General features: G+C 44.9%; 1 protein-coding gene across 1 annotated transcript; it reads right to left on the minus strand.

The window, feature by feature from the left end:
* Nucleotides 1-981: 981 nt before the first annotated feature.
* On the minus strand, nucleotides 982-10,418 carry LOC136440348 (uncharacterized). The gene is made up of 6 exons (XM_066436340.1): nucleotides 10,317-10,418; nucleotides 8,278-8,472; nucleotides 7,425-7,460; nucleotides 5,851-6,057; nucleotides 4,771-4,806; nucleotides 982-1,319 (listed from the first exon to the last, which is right to left on the minus strand). Exons 1-6 carry the CDS (start codon nucleotides 10,389-10,391, stop codon nucleotides 1,095-1,097), a joined length of 774 nt encoding a protein of 257 aa, XP_066292437.1. The 5' UTR covers nucleotides 10,392-10,418; the 3' UTR covers nucleotides 982-1,094.
* Between the last annotated feature and the right edge of the window lie 4,204 nt (nucleotides 10,419-14,622).

Genomic DNA, 14,622 nt, shown 5'->3' on the forward strand with positions numbered 1-14,622 from the left:
TCAATAGTTAGTCAGTGGCTTCTTGCGTAAATCGCGGCCCCCGGCACACTATCCCCCGACCGAAATCTCTGCTTGGAGAACACAATCAGGCTCGAAACCATTTTTTTCTGCAGACTTGTACATGTAGTAGTACCGGTGGTAGGGGCGTGTGCGGGGACTTGTACATGTAGTAGTACCGGTGGTAGGGGTGTGTGCGGGGACTTGTACATGTACTGTAGTACCGGTGGTAGGCGTGTGTGCGGGGACTTGTACATGTAGTAGTACCGGTGGTAGGGGTGTGTGCGGGGACTTGTACATGTAGTAGTACCGGTGGTAGGGGTGTGTGCGGGGACTTGTACATGTAGTAGTACCGGTGGTAGGGGTGTGTGCGGGGACTTGTACATGTACTGTAGTACCGGTGGTAGGGGTGTGTGCGGGGACTTGTACATGTAGTAGTACCGGTGGTAGGGGTGTGTGCGGGGACTTGTACATGTAGTAGTACCGGTGGTAGGGGTGTGTGCGGGGACTTGTACATGTAGTAGTACCGGTGGTAGGGGTGTGTGCGGGGACTTGTACATGTACTGTAGTACCGGTGGTAGGGGTGTGTGCGGGGACTTGTACATGTAGTAGTACCGGTGGTAGGGGTGTGTGCGGGGACTTGTACATGTAGTAGTACCGGTGGTAGGGGTGTGTGCGGGGACTTGTACATGTACTGTAGTACCGGTGGTAGGCGTGTGTGCGGGGACTTGTACATGTAGTAGTACCGGTGGTAGGGGTGTGTGCGGGGACTTGTACATGTAGTAGTACCGGTGGTAGGGGTGTGTGCGGGGACTTGTACATGTAGTAGTACCGGTGGTAGGGGTGTGTGCGGGGACTTGTACATGTAGTAGTACCGGTGGTAGGCGTGTGTGGGGGGACTTGTACATGTAGTAGTACCGGTGGTAGGGGTGTGTGCGGGGAAGGAGACGTAGAGAGGCGCCGAAAAGAACAAGGAAAACATGATCCGTGGATGATCTTTTGTTTATTCCGCATACAGGGAAGCGCTCAGATGAGCGAGCCATGGCTAGTCTAAGCTGGGTACTAGACTAGATTATGGCCTCTCCCATCACTCAGCATCAGGTCTTGTCTTTACACCAACCACCGTAGCGGGTTTTGGTAGCTGCATGCCACTTCTCACCCACGCACGTCATCGGTTCCATGCACGGGCACTCCCGGCCCTTGAGGGCGTCGGTGCTGCTACAAACCTGATCCTTGAGGCGCAGAGGCTTACAGTTGCGAGTGTTGCCGATAAGGAGACAGCACCCTTTGGGCCTACAGTCTTCGTCCGTCACGCAATCGCCCTGCAGTGTGTAAACCACTCAAATCCGTTAGTAACTACTCTTGCGCCACAACACAGTCGACTCTGCTGCAGACGTCTGTGCGCACCTGTTGTGAGATACGGCATACGTAACTATGTATGGCGGGTCACAGTTCGACCCTGTTGCATCATAGGCGGTAGGCCATCGAGTTTTTGTTGAAATAGGCATTACTGTGCCGTATATATATATATAAACTCCGATGATCCGCTAAGAAACAAACAAACGGAAAGGTTTCGGTGAATCGTAGACTAAGTGACTGTGTACTCGGCCTACTGAAAGATTCCCGAGAACTTACTTTAGCACGCACTGTGTACTCGATCCACTGAAAGATTCCCGACAATCGTACACTAACTGTAACAACCACAACGCCCGATCCGCACTACCTGTGTACTTAATCCACTGAATGATTCCCGAGAACCGTACACTAACTGTAACAACCACAACGCCCGATCTGCCGTCTATTCGAAAGAATCACACGAACGGATGCCGAAGTCTACCGAAGATTGCCGAGAGCCGAACAGTGATTTCCGAACGCTTTAGGTAGTGTTAAGAACAAGAATAGATAGGTAGGAAATGCAGTTTCAAAAGCCCATATTTTCGGCGAAAAAACGCCATGAAATTAAACACGTTGATACTACTTATAATCTCGGGGTTACTTACTAGCCATGTAGAATTCCCTAGGATACAATACCTAATTCTAAAGGAGATATGCGGCATTTCATAAAGTCCGATTTCCGGTGGACAGCGTTACCAGCAGTACCATTATACTGGTACTGATCCAGATTTCCCGCCACCGTTCGAAGATGGAACCCCGATTCGGTAAGGACTCCCAACAAAAACTTCAGACCCAATGGCTCCTTACATCTTCAAGGATGGACCTTTTTTAAATGAAAATTCGGTCTATCTATACGTTTCAGTAATAGGTGAAACGTAACTACCTGCTATGTAAGACATCCTTGTTAAGCATCTTGTCGATATCAGCCACTTTTAAAGAAATTCTAAAAAGCGCCGTGGAACTGTGTTCTAAGTCACCTAAATGTGCTGTCCACATCAAGTGGTAACGCTGTCCACGGGTAGCTTTTCCTACCCTGTCATTTTTATGAAGTTAGTGAAGTGTTAGCCCCCGGGCCCTGGCGGTTTGTCGGCTCGAACAGCGGGTTCGCGAACGCGTTCGCGCAAACTGCGAAACCTGTTCTACTCCCGTCGGCCTTTGCGCGAACTTTCCCTCTGACAAGAAGGACGCAGCGGACCGAGTACCCAGTGCGTGTTTATTATATGATTCAGTATACTGAGTACCCAGTGTGTGTTGAGCGCACAAAGCAACAGCGATTTCAACAAAAACTCGATGGCCTATTGCCCATGGTTGCATGGGTGTAAATAACTGCCTGTCATGCAAAGAAAAAAAACGTAAACCTACATAATGTTGACACTTATTTCTTATCTACAGGGTTTGCCAAGTACAACTATGTGAATATTTCTTGCATTGTGAAATAGAACGCTTTAGCTTTCGAAGTGATTACAATTTTTGGTCCGTTTATTTGTAATCGTCTTTTTTTGCGTTTCGGCGCATGCGCGCCGGAACGCATTGTCCTGGCTTTTACCTTGCAGGCAGGAACCAGGGAAGCTTGGTTCAACACTGTGTCGCACACAATAAGACCTTATATGGCAATACGTTCCCAAATCCTTGTATAGCCGTTGCCTTATATGGCAAGAGAGCACGAAAAGGCAGGCAGGCTAGATTTGCATGTGACACAGGAGGGCGACCGCATGTAACTGCTACAACTGTTCGGAAATATCATTGCATTGTGGTTTCGGACTTTGATATCCTGAAAAATGACCATATTACATCTATTCCACAAGATTGCAGAAGAAAAAAAATGAAAATGATTTCGTCAAGAAAACGACCAAAAATCGGCATAAATGATACCATATAGTGAGGTTATAGCATTACGTACAGAGAGACGGGTTACGTACTGCAGCTTGGCCCATCTGGCAACGCGAAGCACTTCGGACCCAGAAGTTCCGGGTTCGTGTCCGTGCATGGATTTTGTTTTTCTTTTTAGATATTGAATATCAAAAACATATATTGATATTATATTAATCTATCAATATCATATTTATGAATATCATTTTTTTTCATTAATAAATAAAGAAATATTTTATATTTGTTATTTTTAAATATTCATTTAATATATACAAGGCCTTTGTCTTATGAACAGGAGTTCATAGATTCCAAACCCGGCATTCGAATTTTTCTGTTCATTGTAATGGAAAATACCGTGCAGCGGCTCCTATGCGCGGTAAGATGATTCTTGCAAAACACTCGCCACTAAACTTCTATCCCCGATGTAAACAGAGGCTCTTGATGTTGTTTGCAAAACAGCGATCCTTTGTAACAGTAGCAAATGCTCCATTGTTCAGTATCGACTTCATTCAGACAACACGGACGTGGAAAGTGGCGCCGCTCGGCACAAAACTATGGGAATTTTCATGAATTTTAGCAAAATTACCCAGGAAAATAAGGAAGAAATGTTGTAAATGCGGAAACCAGAATAATACGGATGAGGTAGCTGTTGATTTGTTTGACATTTGGTAGTCATTTTAGATAGAACCTTAGCTGTTATGAACTTCTATTTCACTTAATTACCATAGTGCTGATGATTCAATGGTGCTTTTTCAAATTTTATGTTTTATTGCTTGCCATGTACATAATTACATTGATAGCTTTTATAATGAGCCTATTATACATTTTACAAATAAGTACAAGTTGTAGGCCAAGACCAGCTTTTTCAAAAGCACTTAAGTTAAGTGACGTAACTTCAAAATTGCTTTCCCCAATCTGCCTTTCTCTATTAAAACAGTACTCATTTCCCAAAATGACAATTTTTCTTATAGACTGAACAGCCCTTGAGTGACTTCCTCTGGCAGATTTTACTTCAAGTAAAGGGAAAAGACAATTCACACTCATAAACGTAGCCGAAACGCCAGCTTTTTTGAAAAGCTCTTGTTACAGTTCAATTAGTTATAAATACGAATTTGAACCACGCCGACTGGTTTCGTCATAAGGGGTGTTTTGCTCACAAACTGTCCATGTCATCGCGCTGGTCTGTAAAAGATGGAACGCGTTCGAACGACGTTCCCCGAACCCGGAGAGTAAGAAATAAGCCGGTTTTCTCCGGATTTTACGCAAGTGAAGGAGGGGAACAGCAACCGACATAGCGATATCCAGAAATGTTTGACAACATATGTGAGGGCGCTGGGCCGCCGGCGTGAAGTGACTAGATGCCGGTTGGGGTTCGGGGAATGTCGTTCGAATGCGATCATTTCTTACGGACGTGCGCGATGACAGTTTCACAGTCAGCTTGAGAGCAATATCCCCGATGACGTAACAAGTTTGTGTGGTCGTCTATTAGCTAGGGCTCAAAATACATACCTCAAGCCGCTTTCGGTATGATGGTTCCGACCTCTTCTAGAGACGGTACAAAAGAACAAAGCAACCATGATTTAAGTCCGTTGTTCATCGTATGTTTAGTCCGCACATTTTAACAATATGTTACAATGTAAATATAGAATACAACACGGGGTATTCCGTATCACCCGAGATACCAGTAGGATAATAGAAGTAGCACATCATCGATGAAATATTTTTTCAACACGTAATTCTAAGATCCCACCACAGAAGAGTAGGTCACTAGCTAGCCAAATCTATGGCTCATGAGTCATGAGCAGTCTTGTCTCCACCCTATTCTAACCCAGGGTCGCTCCTATGATCGCCTTCCCACAGGATTCGGCAGGGAAGCGATCCGAGATGCGAACCGGCTCAATAAGTCTGGTACGGGTACCGGTAGCAGACTCCGTTAATGACTACTCGTGCGCCCCTACACAGCCGAACTGCAGCCCTCTATGCGCATCTGGTCTGCGCAGGAATGTACAGAAAGTGCGAAATGGAACGTAATGAAACGAAATGGAAGTACAGAAAGTGCGAAAAAATGGAGGTACAGAAAGTCAATATTTTTACAACATTTCAGGACACGCCAAACAGTTATATTATGTATTTAGTTCCAAAGAATTCCATGAATCCCTGAGCTTTGCCGGTTTGGTATGCCAGGAATGTGATTCGCACGCGTAGTAGTAATCAGCTGAGAATTTCTCAGAACGGAACCCCGGGCAATTAGCCTGTCTGAAGATTGGTTTGAATCAAGGATTCGAATTCATCAAAAAATTAGTGGAAAAGTCAAAATGTCAAATGTCTCTTGGCTGTCCAACAATAAGTAGACACATTTTAACCATTAGCCATGTGGCCAGGCACCTTAGTTGTAATGTGTCAAAACATAAAGAATGTTTTAAAGATGCTTAAAAAATTGTAAACACCACTTACATATACTATAGTCACTCAATCGTCGCCATGGCAATACATTTTCTTGCCTTTCCTGTTTCCATTTCGCACTTTTTTACGGACGTGCGCGATGAGTTTGTGAGCTAATTCCCCCCTATAACAGTATAGTTAACTTACCGGAGAGCAATAGCCGAAGACGTTCCCATAAGATGGAATGTACTTCTGATGAACGCATCTCAGCCCGTCTGCGCATGGGCACAAGGCGCCATGGCGGACTCCTGCATCACTGCAGAGCTTACCCTCGGCCGGCATGGCCCTGCATCGGCGCAGTCTGCCGGGACAGCACTCACCGGGCGCACAGTCTTCGTCCGTATAGCAAAAGCCCTGCAGTGTGTAAGTCACTCATCAAATCCGTTCTACTCGTGTACCTGACTCAGTCGAGGTGCAGACCTCTGTGCGCATCTGTTCTGCGTAGCGTTCTCTGAGATACAGTGTACGGCGTTGTATCGGTGTAAATAACTGTCTGACATGCAGCGAAAAGACCGTAAACCTACAGTATGTTTACACTTTTCTGATCTACATATTTACCCAGTACAACTATGTAAATATTTCTTGCATTGTAAAATAAAATGCTTGAGCTTTAGAAGCATTAGCAATTTTTGGTCCGTTTATTTGCAATCGTCTTTTTTTACAGTTTAATTAGTTATAAATACGAATTTGAACCACGCCGACTCACGCTCCCCCGCAGCGTCCTAATAAACAGCACTATTCCAACACTGAATGCGTGTACGAGTCTTTTCTGGAATACATTATACGCATGAGCGCTAAGTGGCGCGGCGCCTGGGTTCGTCGCACAGACGGTCCTGGGAAAGAGATCGTATTTTCCGCCAATAGCATGCTGGGAGAAGCAAACTGTCCTGGGAACGTGTTGATTATTGGCCGGAGAATGCCAAACTCCCTTCCGTAGCAAACTCCCTTCCGTGGCTAAATCCCTTCCGTGACATAACTCCCCTTTGTGACGGGGTATCTTAACAGCGCCAACAATAAGGTACTTTGTAGATCTTCGTTTCTCAGAACGTATCACCATTGTACAGCATTTTACCCCCCAAAATCGTCAACTTGCGTCTTGTTTTAGGCCGTGCTAGTTAGAAGAAATAACGGTTAACTGTAGAAGATCGCCCATTCTGGCGTGCACACATAGTTAACTATTCTGAGGATCTGTCAAGAACAAACAAAACAAAAGAAAACAGACAGCTGTGAATTCTAGAAAGTTTATTTTGTTGAGCTTGATCTGACATAAATCTATTTCTAAGCCCACGATTTAAACCTATGGCTTCTCGGGGGCGCTGGGTACGAGCGTGACGCCGACTGGTTTCGTCATAAGGGGTGTTTTGCTCACAAACTGTCCATGTCATCGCGATGGTCTGTATAAGATGGAACGCGTTCGAACGACGTTCCCCGAACCCGGAGGGTAAGAAATAAGCCGGTTTTCTCCGGATTTTACGCAAGTGAGGGAGGGGAACAGCAACCGACATAGCGATATCCGGAAATGTTTGACAACATATGTGAGGGCGCTGGGCCGCCGGCGGTAAGTGATTAGATGCCGGTTTGGGTTCGGGGAATGTCGTTCGAATGCGTTCATTTCTGACGGGCATGCGCGATGACAGTTTCACACTCAGCTTGTGAGCAATATCCCCGATGACGAAACAAGTTTGTGTGGTCGTCCATTAGCTAGGGCTCAAAATACATACCTTAGGCCTAGGCTTCGGGCGCGGCGGTTCCCACTTCTAGAGACGGTACAAAAGAACAAAGCAACCATGATTTAAGTCCGCTGTTTATCGTTTGTTTAGTCCACACATTTTAACAAGAATAAGTTACAATGTAAATATAGAATACAACACGGGGTATTCCGTATCACCCGAAATACCAGTAGGATAATAGAATTAGCATGGGAAATCAGACAAAGCAGACATCAACTAATGGCTAAGCCGCGGCTATCTAAGCTTTCCGTGACGTTCACGATGAAGAGTCGACAAAAATGCAAAATTTCCAGAGAGACAGACATTGCATTGTTGTGCCTATATAGATAACTCATTTATGACATGTGTATATACATTTAGCTGTCATCACTGAGTTCGGGGCCTCCTCTAAATGCAAACATTGGTAACGTTTAGGTAAAGTAGAACACGAAATACATTTTGCTTCAGACTGTCGTATAGACTGTCGTATAGACTGCCGTATAGAATGTCGTATAGACTGCCGTATAGACTGCAGTATAGACTGTTGTATGATAGCGATAGAATCGTTCTTTTTGGTTACTAGTAGGAGGAGGGCTTAGGAAAGCCGCCCGGGTTTCCTCCCTCCTTTTGTACTATTGTTATATTTTGTATATTAATTTGACTCTTTTTCTTATTCAATTTGTGTGAACCAATAAACAAATAAATAAACAAATACCTAGTCTGGTCTCCACCCTATTCTAACCCAGGTTCGCTCCTATGATCGCCTTCCTGCAGGATTTGGCAGAAAAGCAAACCAGGGCTAGCCTGGGATGCTTAGCAGACACGTGCTAGATTACGCCTTCTCTCTCATCACTCAGTATCTTACCTCGCATACACCGAGGCTGTACTTATACAAAGCCGAAGGCAGCTCAACGCACTTGAGCCCGGGTCCGCATGGGCACGCAGTGCGCCTGCGGATTTCGTCTGGTTTACAGTGCTTCCCCTCGGACGGCTGGGGACTACAGCGATTGCCGGCGACACAGCACCCTGAGGACCCACAGTCTTCGTCCTCCTTGCAATGCTGTAAATGCAAAAAATGTTCGCGGTGGTTTTATGTTCGCGAAAGGTTTTCCCGTCCAACCCCTTGTCTAAATACGTACTACGTACTGTACATGGTGCAGTATTGTGCAGTGTTATGAGGCACCTTTTATGGTGACTACGCACGAATACTAACAAGGCACAATTGAACATAGACACGATCTTCAAACATCGAATGCATGTGCAATCAATGGAGTCGTTATTTACTGACCGAATTGTAGCATTTAATGTAATGGCATTTATTTATTTAATCAATTCAATGGCATTTAGCATTTATTTGTAGCATTGAATGAAATCAAATTAAGGAGTCGTTATTTACTGACATCATTGACAACAGCAGCAACAACATAGTAGTATAGGCGATATGTATAAAATATGCGACCAAGCGGAAAATGTTTGTTGACAGTTTTCGCGCTTGTCACAGTATTAGTATTCTACTTTATTTCTAGTTCCATGAATGTGCGATACATGATCTGCACACTTTACGTGCAGTACTGTAGTAGCCTGATTTATCGGTAAATACTGTATACGTACATGATGATATGTAAGGTCGGAAGGGACGGAAGAAATATTCATGGTCAGGACGTCTGTGGCACCTTTGCCGAATAGCTGTGAGGCCCGTGCACTTAGCCATCTTGGTTTTCAGACTTGCCGGTGTTTGAATTATCACAATATGTGACTATAGCACTACTCTTGTTAGGAAGAGTTTCAGAAAACCTTTTCGCGACGGCAAGACTTTGAGCGGTACTTTTATAAATGTTCCAAACACCGGCTGAAAGTTGCAACATTACGCCTGACCCCCCGCGGCGCGAAAAATGGAACGTACCGTCTCGGTTCCATCGTTCGAAAGCTGGAGTTTGAAACCGGTTGACTTCAAATCTGATTATTTTTTTAAAAACATTGGTCTGTACTTGACTGTTGTCACATCACTTTCTATAATGCATGTGGTAGCCGCGCCCATATATATCTTCAACTAATACCTAGTAGTGAGTCTTAAGATATCAAAATCTAGCCAGAACAAATGGTAGTGTGCGTCGGTATCTATAACCTAGGCTGAAATTTCACCGTCACTTTAGTACAAAAACTCTAGCGTACTAACCTTGGCTTGAACATTTTTGTTGGGGAGTAAAACAATTCAAAAAAGTTTTGGCAAAATGCAGACCAAACATTTCTTTTAGAAAGGTTAACTTGCCTCCAGGAAGGGTGACCACGCCACGCCATGCACGCCGGGTTACGAACCCGCCTCCCAACAAGTAAACCAACATAACAGTTCATTAGAACCTCTCATCCCGATATGATGAGTATCGGCATGAAAGGGTACGTTACTATATAGAGGCTCTCATCCCGATGAAACAGAGCGGAATGAGTCGGCACTATGCAAAAGGTAGAAAGAGTGCGAAGACTCAACGTTTCAGAAAGGTAGAGAGAGTCCGAAGACTCCACACTTCAGAGAGGAGTAATGGTCATTGGCAGCGGCCCTTAGACCAAACCGAGCAGGCCCGAAAGCCCCCCGCAAATATAGAGGCATAAACTGAGACCGGGGGTTAGCGCGGAGCGCAAGCCCCCGTCCCGAGACTCAAGCGAAATCTACGGCACGAGGTTCCGCAGATACACCATAGGCCAGACTTCGAACTGAAGCAAATACAAAACAGAGCAGGCCCGAAAGCCCCCCTAGAATCAGAACAAAATCCAACCGGCTAGATCCGAAGATCAACCCGCACACACAGACTTCAAGAGCCGGTGATCCACAACCCAACAACGTAAGGCCTACGTTTCAACGAGAGTTGCGTGCAAAGTTTACGCCTCGGAAAACCCTCATCGGCGTACCTTGGCTTGAACAGCTGCTCCCATGGCGAGGAGCACAAGCGCCACCCCCAGCAGAGGACGGAACGACAAGGCCATCCCCAGTTCCTCCTCTTGTCTGTGTGGTTTGACTATAGGAGAATATCTACGATGATTACCGAAATACACAGACCGTTTCTCTCTTCTCCTCGTCTGCAGTTTGACCAGAACTGACAGGCGACCGTTTGACCAAAACTGACCGTTTCGAACTGACAGGCGAAAACGAAGAACCGTTCCCTAGCAACCAGAGTTCGAACTCGATCTGGAACTCCTTCGAACTGTCTGTTCGTCACCCTCTACGTCACAGCCATTTCTGTGCCGTGATCACATGTGATTCATTATTGGCTGCGCTTTTTACAGATGGATTCTGACAGACACCCATTAAAATTTGATGCTCTTTTGTTTCAACATGACACTAGCTCATACGCCGAGGAGGAACTCTGTTACAACGTGTTCATTTTTTAAAGAGGTATTAGGCTGTAGTGGATACTCCTAATATCTTTTCTATTCTTGCAATTCATCCAGCGACACCAAGTCAGTATCTAAGTATTTTATCTTGTGTTTTAGTCAAGTCAAGTCATGTTATGTTATGTTATGTTAACGTTATGTTATGTTATATATGTTATGCTATGCTATGCAGGCTGCCAGGCTGTGCGAATCCCATTCGTGTCCACTGAGCGCTCTGTCCCGGTCGTCTTCATAACAGCCATAATACCCAGGAACTGTAAAAAATAGTTTATGTAAGCCACCGAGACGATAGATACTAATTGACTCTTTTTGCGATTCATGTATAGTATAAAGTATGTAATCAAAGACTGTACATATACAAACTCTCTACCTGTCTACCTTATGTAATTTTATCTAGGTACAGTGTGCATGGAAAGTTTCATACACGCTGTATAAGTACATGATGAGATTACGCTTGCCTCATGCCCTCTTGGTGAATTATGAGATGCAATGTTACCACCAACTTCTGTATAATCTAGTCCTTACTTCGATACTCAGTTCCGTTTGCTTGTTTTCCCTGCTATTTTTAGCAGTTCTTTTACAGATCGTTGGTAAACACAGAGGAAGAGCGGTGGATCTCTTTGCACGCGGCGCTCCCATTTTCAGGGAAGAATCTAGCCACACAAACGCGACAAAAACGTTGTATTTACTATTATCAAACAGATTAAAGAAATAAAACACGTTATATTATGTATTTGCTTCCTATTCCCGTCTACTGTGAATGTTACAACGTTCTTTATATTTCGCTATCTACTGATATTTCATTTCCTTATGTTACATATGATTTAGTTCGTTCCATTTCGTTCCATTTTCGTTCCATTCGGGTAGACTCTACCATGTACCAGTCTCCCCCGGTCGCTGGGAAAATAGTAGAAATTGGCCAAATAGAGTCAAATGTTTGAAGGGAGTCGGCTACGGAGAGAGGGTCAAATTGGCAACCGAGGACAATTTGACCCTCTCTCCGTAGCCGACTCCCTTCAAACATTTGACTCTATTTGGCCAATTTCTACTATTTTCCCAGCGACCGGGGGAGACTGGTAGAGTCTACCATTCGGGGGACCCAGCAGGAGTTTACCAGCAGCCGTGTAGGCGCGCCCCCTGGCGAAAGTGTGGGGCTGTCCAGCCTTGGAGCCCGATACGTCACTATTAAACGGCGGGACCGATGATCCGCAGAGCATCTGTACGCCATGCCTGACGACGGGAGGGCAGAGAAATCTGTAAAACCCAGACATGGCGACCGGATTAAGAACATGTCACCTGTCCCAGCTGTCAATCAAACCCGTGACGTAGGCTTCACGGAGAATGAGCTGTGCGAGACTGCTGATGACGTCACCACGAGGTACGGTCCGACTGAATCCGAGGCTGAGGGATCGGTGGAAAACATTCTGTACGGGGAAATCGACTAAATAAACTGTGTTATTTCTTTGCTTTCGTTTGAAAATTTCATGTTTCTTTTATAGAATTTGGAAAGGCGCCAGAAATTAGGGACGTCTGATTATATTCAACTTAGGATTAGATATGCCAATAACTGTAAAAGGTACTGTTAATGCAGATATGTTCGCGTTGGTTTTATTTTAGCGGTTTTCGCGGCGACCGTTTCACCGCGAACTTAAAACAACCGCGAACATTTCTGTGACTATAGCACTGCCGCGAACATAAAACCACCGTGAACACTCCATTTTCCCCTTAGCGCCAAATTAAAAACATGCGAACTTGAATGCATTTACAGTATGACGACATATATATGCTATCCTTTAGAAAACATGAACATGATATTACATTTTGTTGACCAGCGAAATCACTATTTTGGTTCAGTGAGGTTGCACTTTTGGCAAACTTTTCTACCCTGTGAAAAAAGCATCCAACAATGCCAATCAGTTTCAATTCATCGGGTGTAGGTTAGGCTAGCAGACACAAGGTCGACCACGGGCTTTAGGCTACGGTATTCATGTTGGGTAACCGCCGCGGTACATGTTTTCGCTCAAATGCTCCCGAAGACGGTTTCTCCCGTCGCTCACTCCGGAAATCCCCCCCCCCCTCATTAGCGGGGATGGTTTCTCCCGTCGTCCTTTGCTAATTACCTCTTACTTTCAAAGAAACACGGGGCCCGCCGAACACCGAACCCTGTTCGGCTCTCCGAACCCCCCGCTCGTGCCTTTGGCATCGCTTCGGGTTTCGCTCGGAAGCTCGGCACGGGTGATCCCCGCGCCGAGTACTTCGTCACGATCGGAACTTCAGCAGCTATTCAACGACAATACCTTTGCCTACCGCCTGTGGGTAGAGCGGATACGTATACGGGTGCTCTTCTTGGCTAGAAATTGTGTCCTTTGGAAAGGCACTCGACACGACTTTCCTCACTCTACCCAGGTGGAAAATGGGTACCTGACTTCGGTTGGGGAGGTGAAAGGCAGTGGAAGGAGAGAAATGGGCCCCGCTTTCCAAGTACCGCGCCCTGGACAGAGTAGACACCATCGATAACAACCCACCGCTCATGCGAGTATGACAAGAAGACAGAGGGATGGGAGGAACACTTGAATCTGACTAGGATTTCACTCCTGAAACTGTTTGTAACAAGGCACGGACTTTCTCCTCGGACTGATTTTATAATGTTTGTTTTTTTGTAAATCAGAGAATCAACTACTAGCAATCAAATTGGTGTGGCCTATACATGTTGTAACAATTCATTCCTGAAACTATGTGTACCAAGGCACGGACTTTCTTCTCAGACTGATTTCATGTTGAACTTTCATGTTGAACAGCAGTATTTTTATCTTGCAAATACGAGAACCAACTAATGAAATTGGTGTGGCCTACATGTTGTAGCAATGTGCCCCTCATATAAAAAGTTGCATAATCTAGATGTATGCAACTTCCCATCGTTGTAAGGCATGGTGTGATGAACAAGAATACAGAATCTAGATGTAGGCAACTTTCCATGGTTATAACGAAGGGAATTGTTGTGGTGTCAGTGAGAGTGAGGCAGTGATGTGGAAGTCATGGTGGATTCAGGTTGTAACAGATCGAATGTGTGTTAAATTGTGTGTGTGCGTTTGTATGTGTGTGTGTGTGTGTGTGTGTGTGTGTGTGCGTTTAATTTGTTTACATGCTTGTGTGTGTGCAGTATCAAATGTGTGTTCTTGTAATCTCTAAGCAGATCTAATGGTGGTAAAGACCATATCCAACTGGCAAAGGGAGTTTTTATAGCCACCCAAGGAGATTATGTTCTGGTGCCTGTACGCACTCAGTCGACACATGTACGCTGCCATGCTGGAATCTTGCTGTTAAACTATCCGCCATGATTCAAAACTGTTTAAAGTGATATCTACATGATTCATAAAGGCAGACTGGGAACAATTGTAGAGGGCGTCAGAAAGCTAGTGGATGCTCACCTTTTACAAAATCAATAACTTTTGCACTGTGTGCAAATAAAGTCAAGTTGTTCTATTTTTGTTATATCTTCTGCAGCATTCTTTTAAATTATAATTTCTCACAAGTTTTCAAAGTCTCTGGAAACAGAAGTTAGGATGTGTTTTTCATGGCGGTAGTTCTGGTTAAATCAACCAGATTTAACCAATGGACGTATGTTTACATTGAGCAATATTGAACCAATGGATGGACTATAAACTCGGTGGATGAATTTGTTTCTATGTCGTTTTGTGAATAAACGATGTGGGTGAAAAATGACTGGTAAGTTGAAGGTGTTTTTGGTGGAGAGTCACTTGTATGGTGCGGTAAGCTTGTGGCTGTGCTGTAATCAAGTCAATGACTTGAACAGCTGCATTGC

Source organism: Branchiostoma lanceolatum, chromosome 8 (genome assembly GCF_035083965.1).
Source record: "Branchiostoma lanceolatum isolate klBraLanc5 chromosome 8, klBraLanc5.hap2, whole genome shotgun sequence".
Lineage (NCBI taxonomy): Eukaryota > Metazoa > Chordata > Leptocardii > Amphioxiformes > Branchiostomatidae > Branchiostoma > Branchiostoma lanceolatum.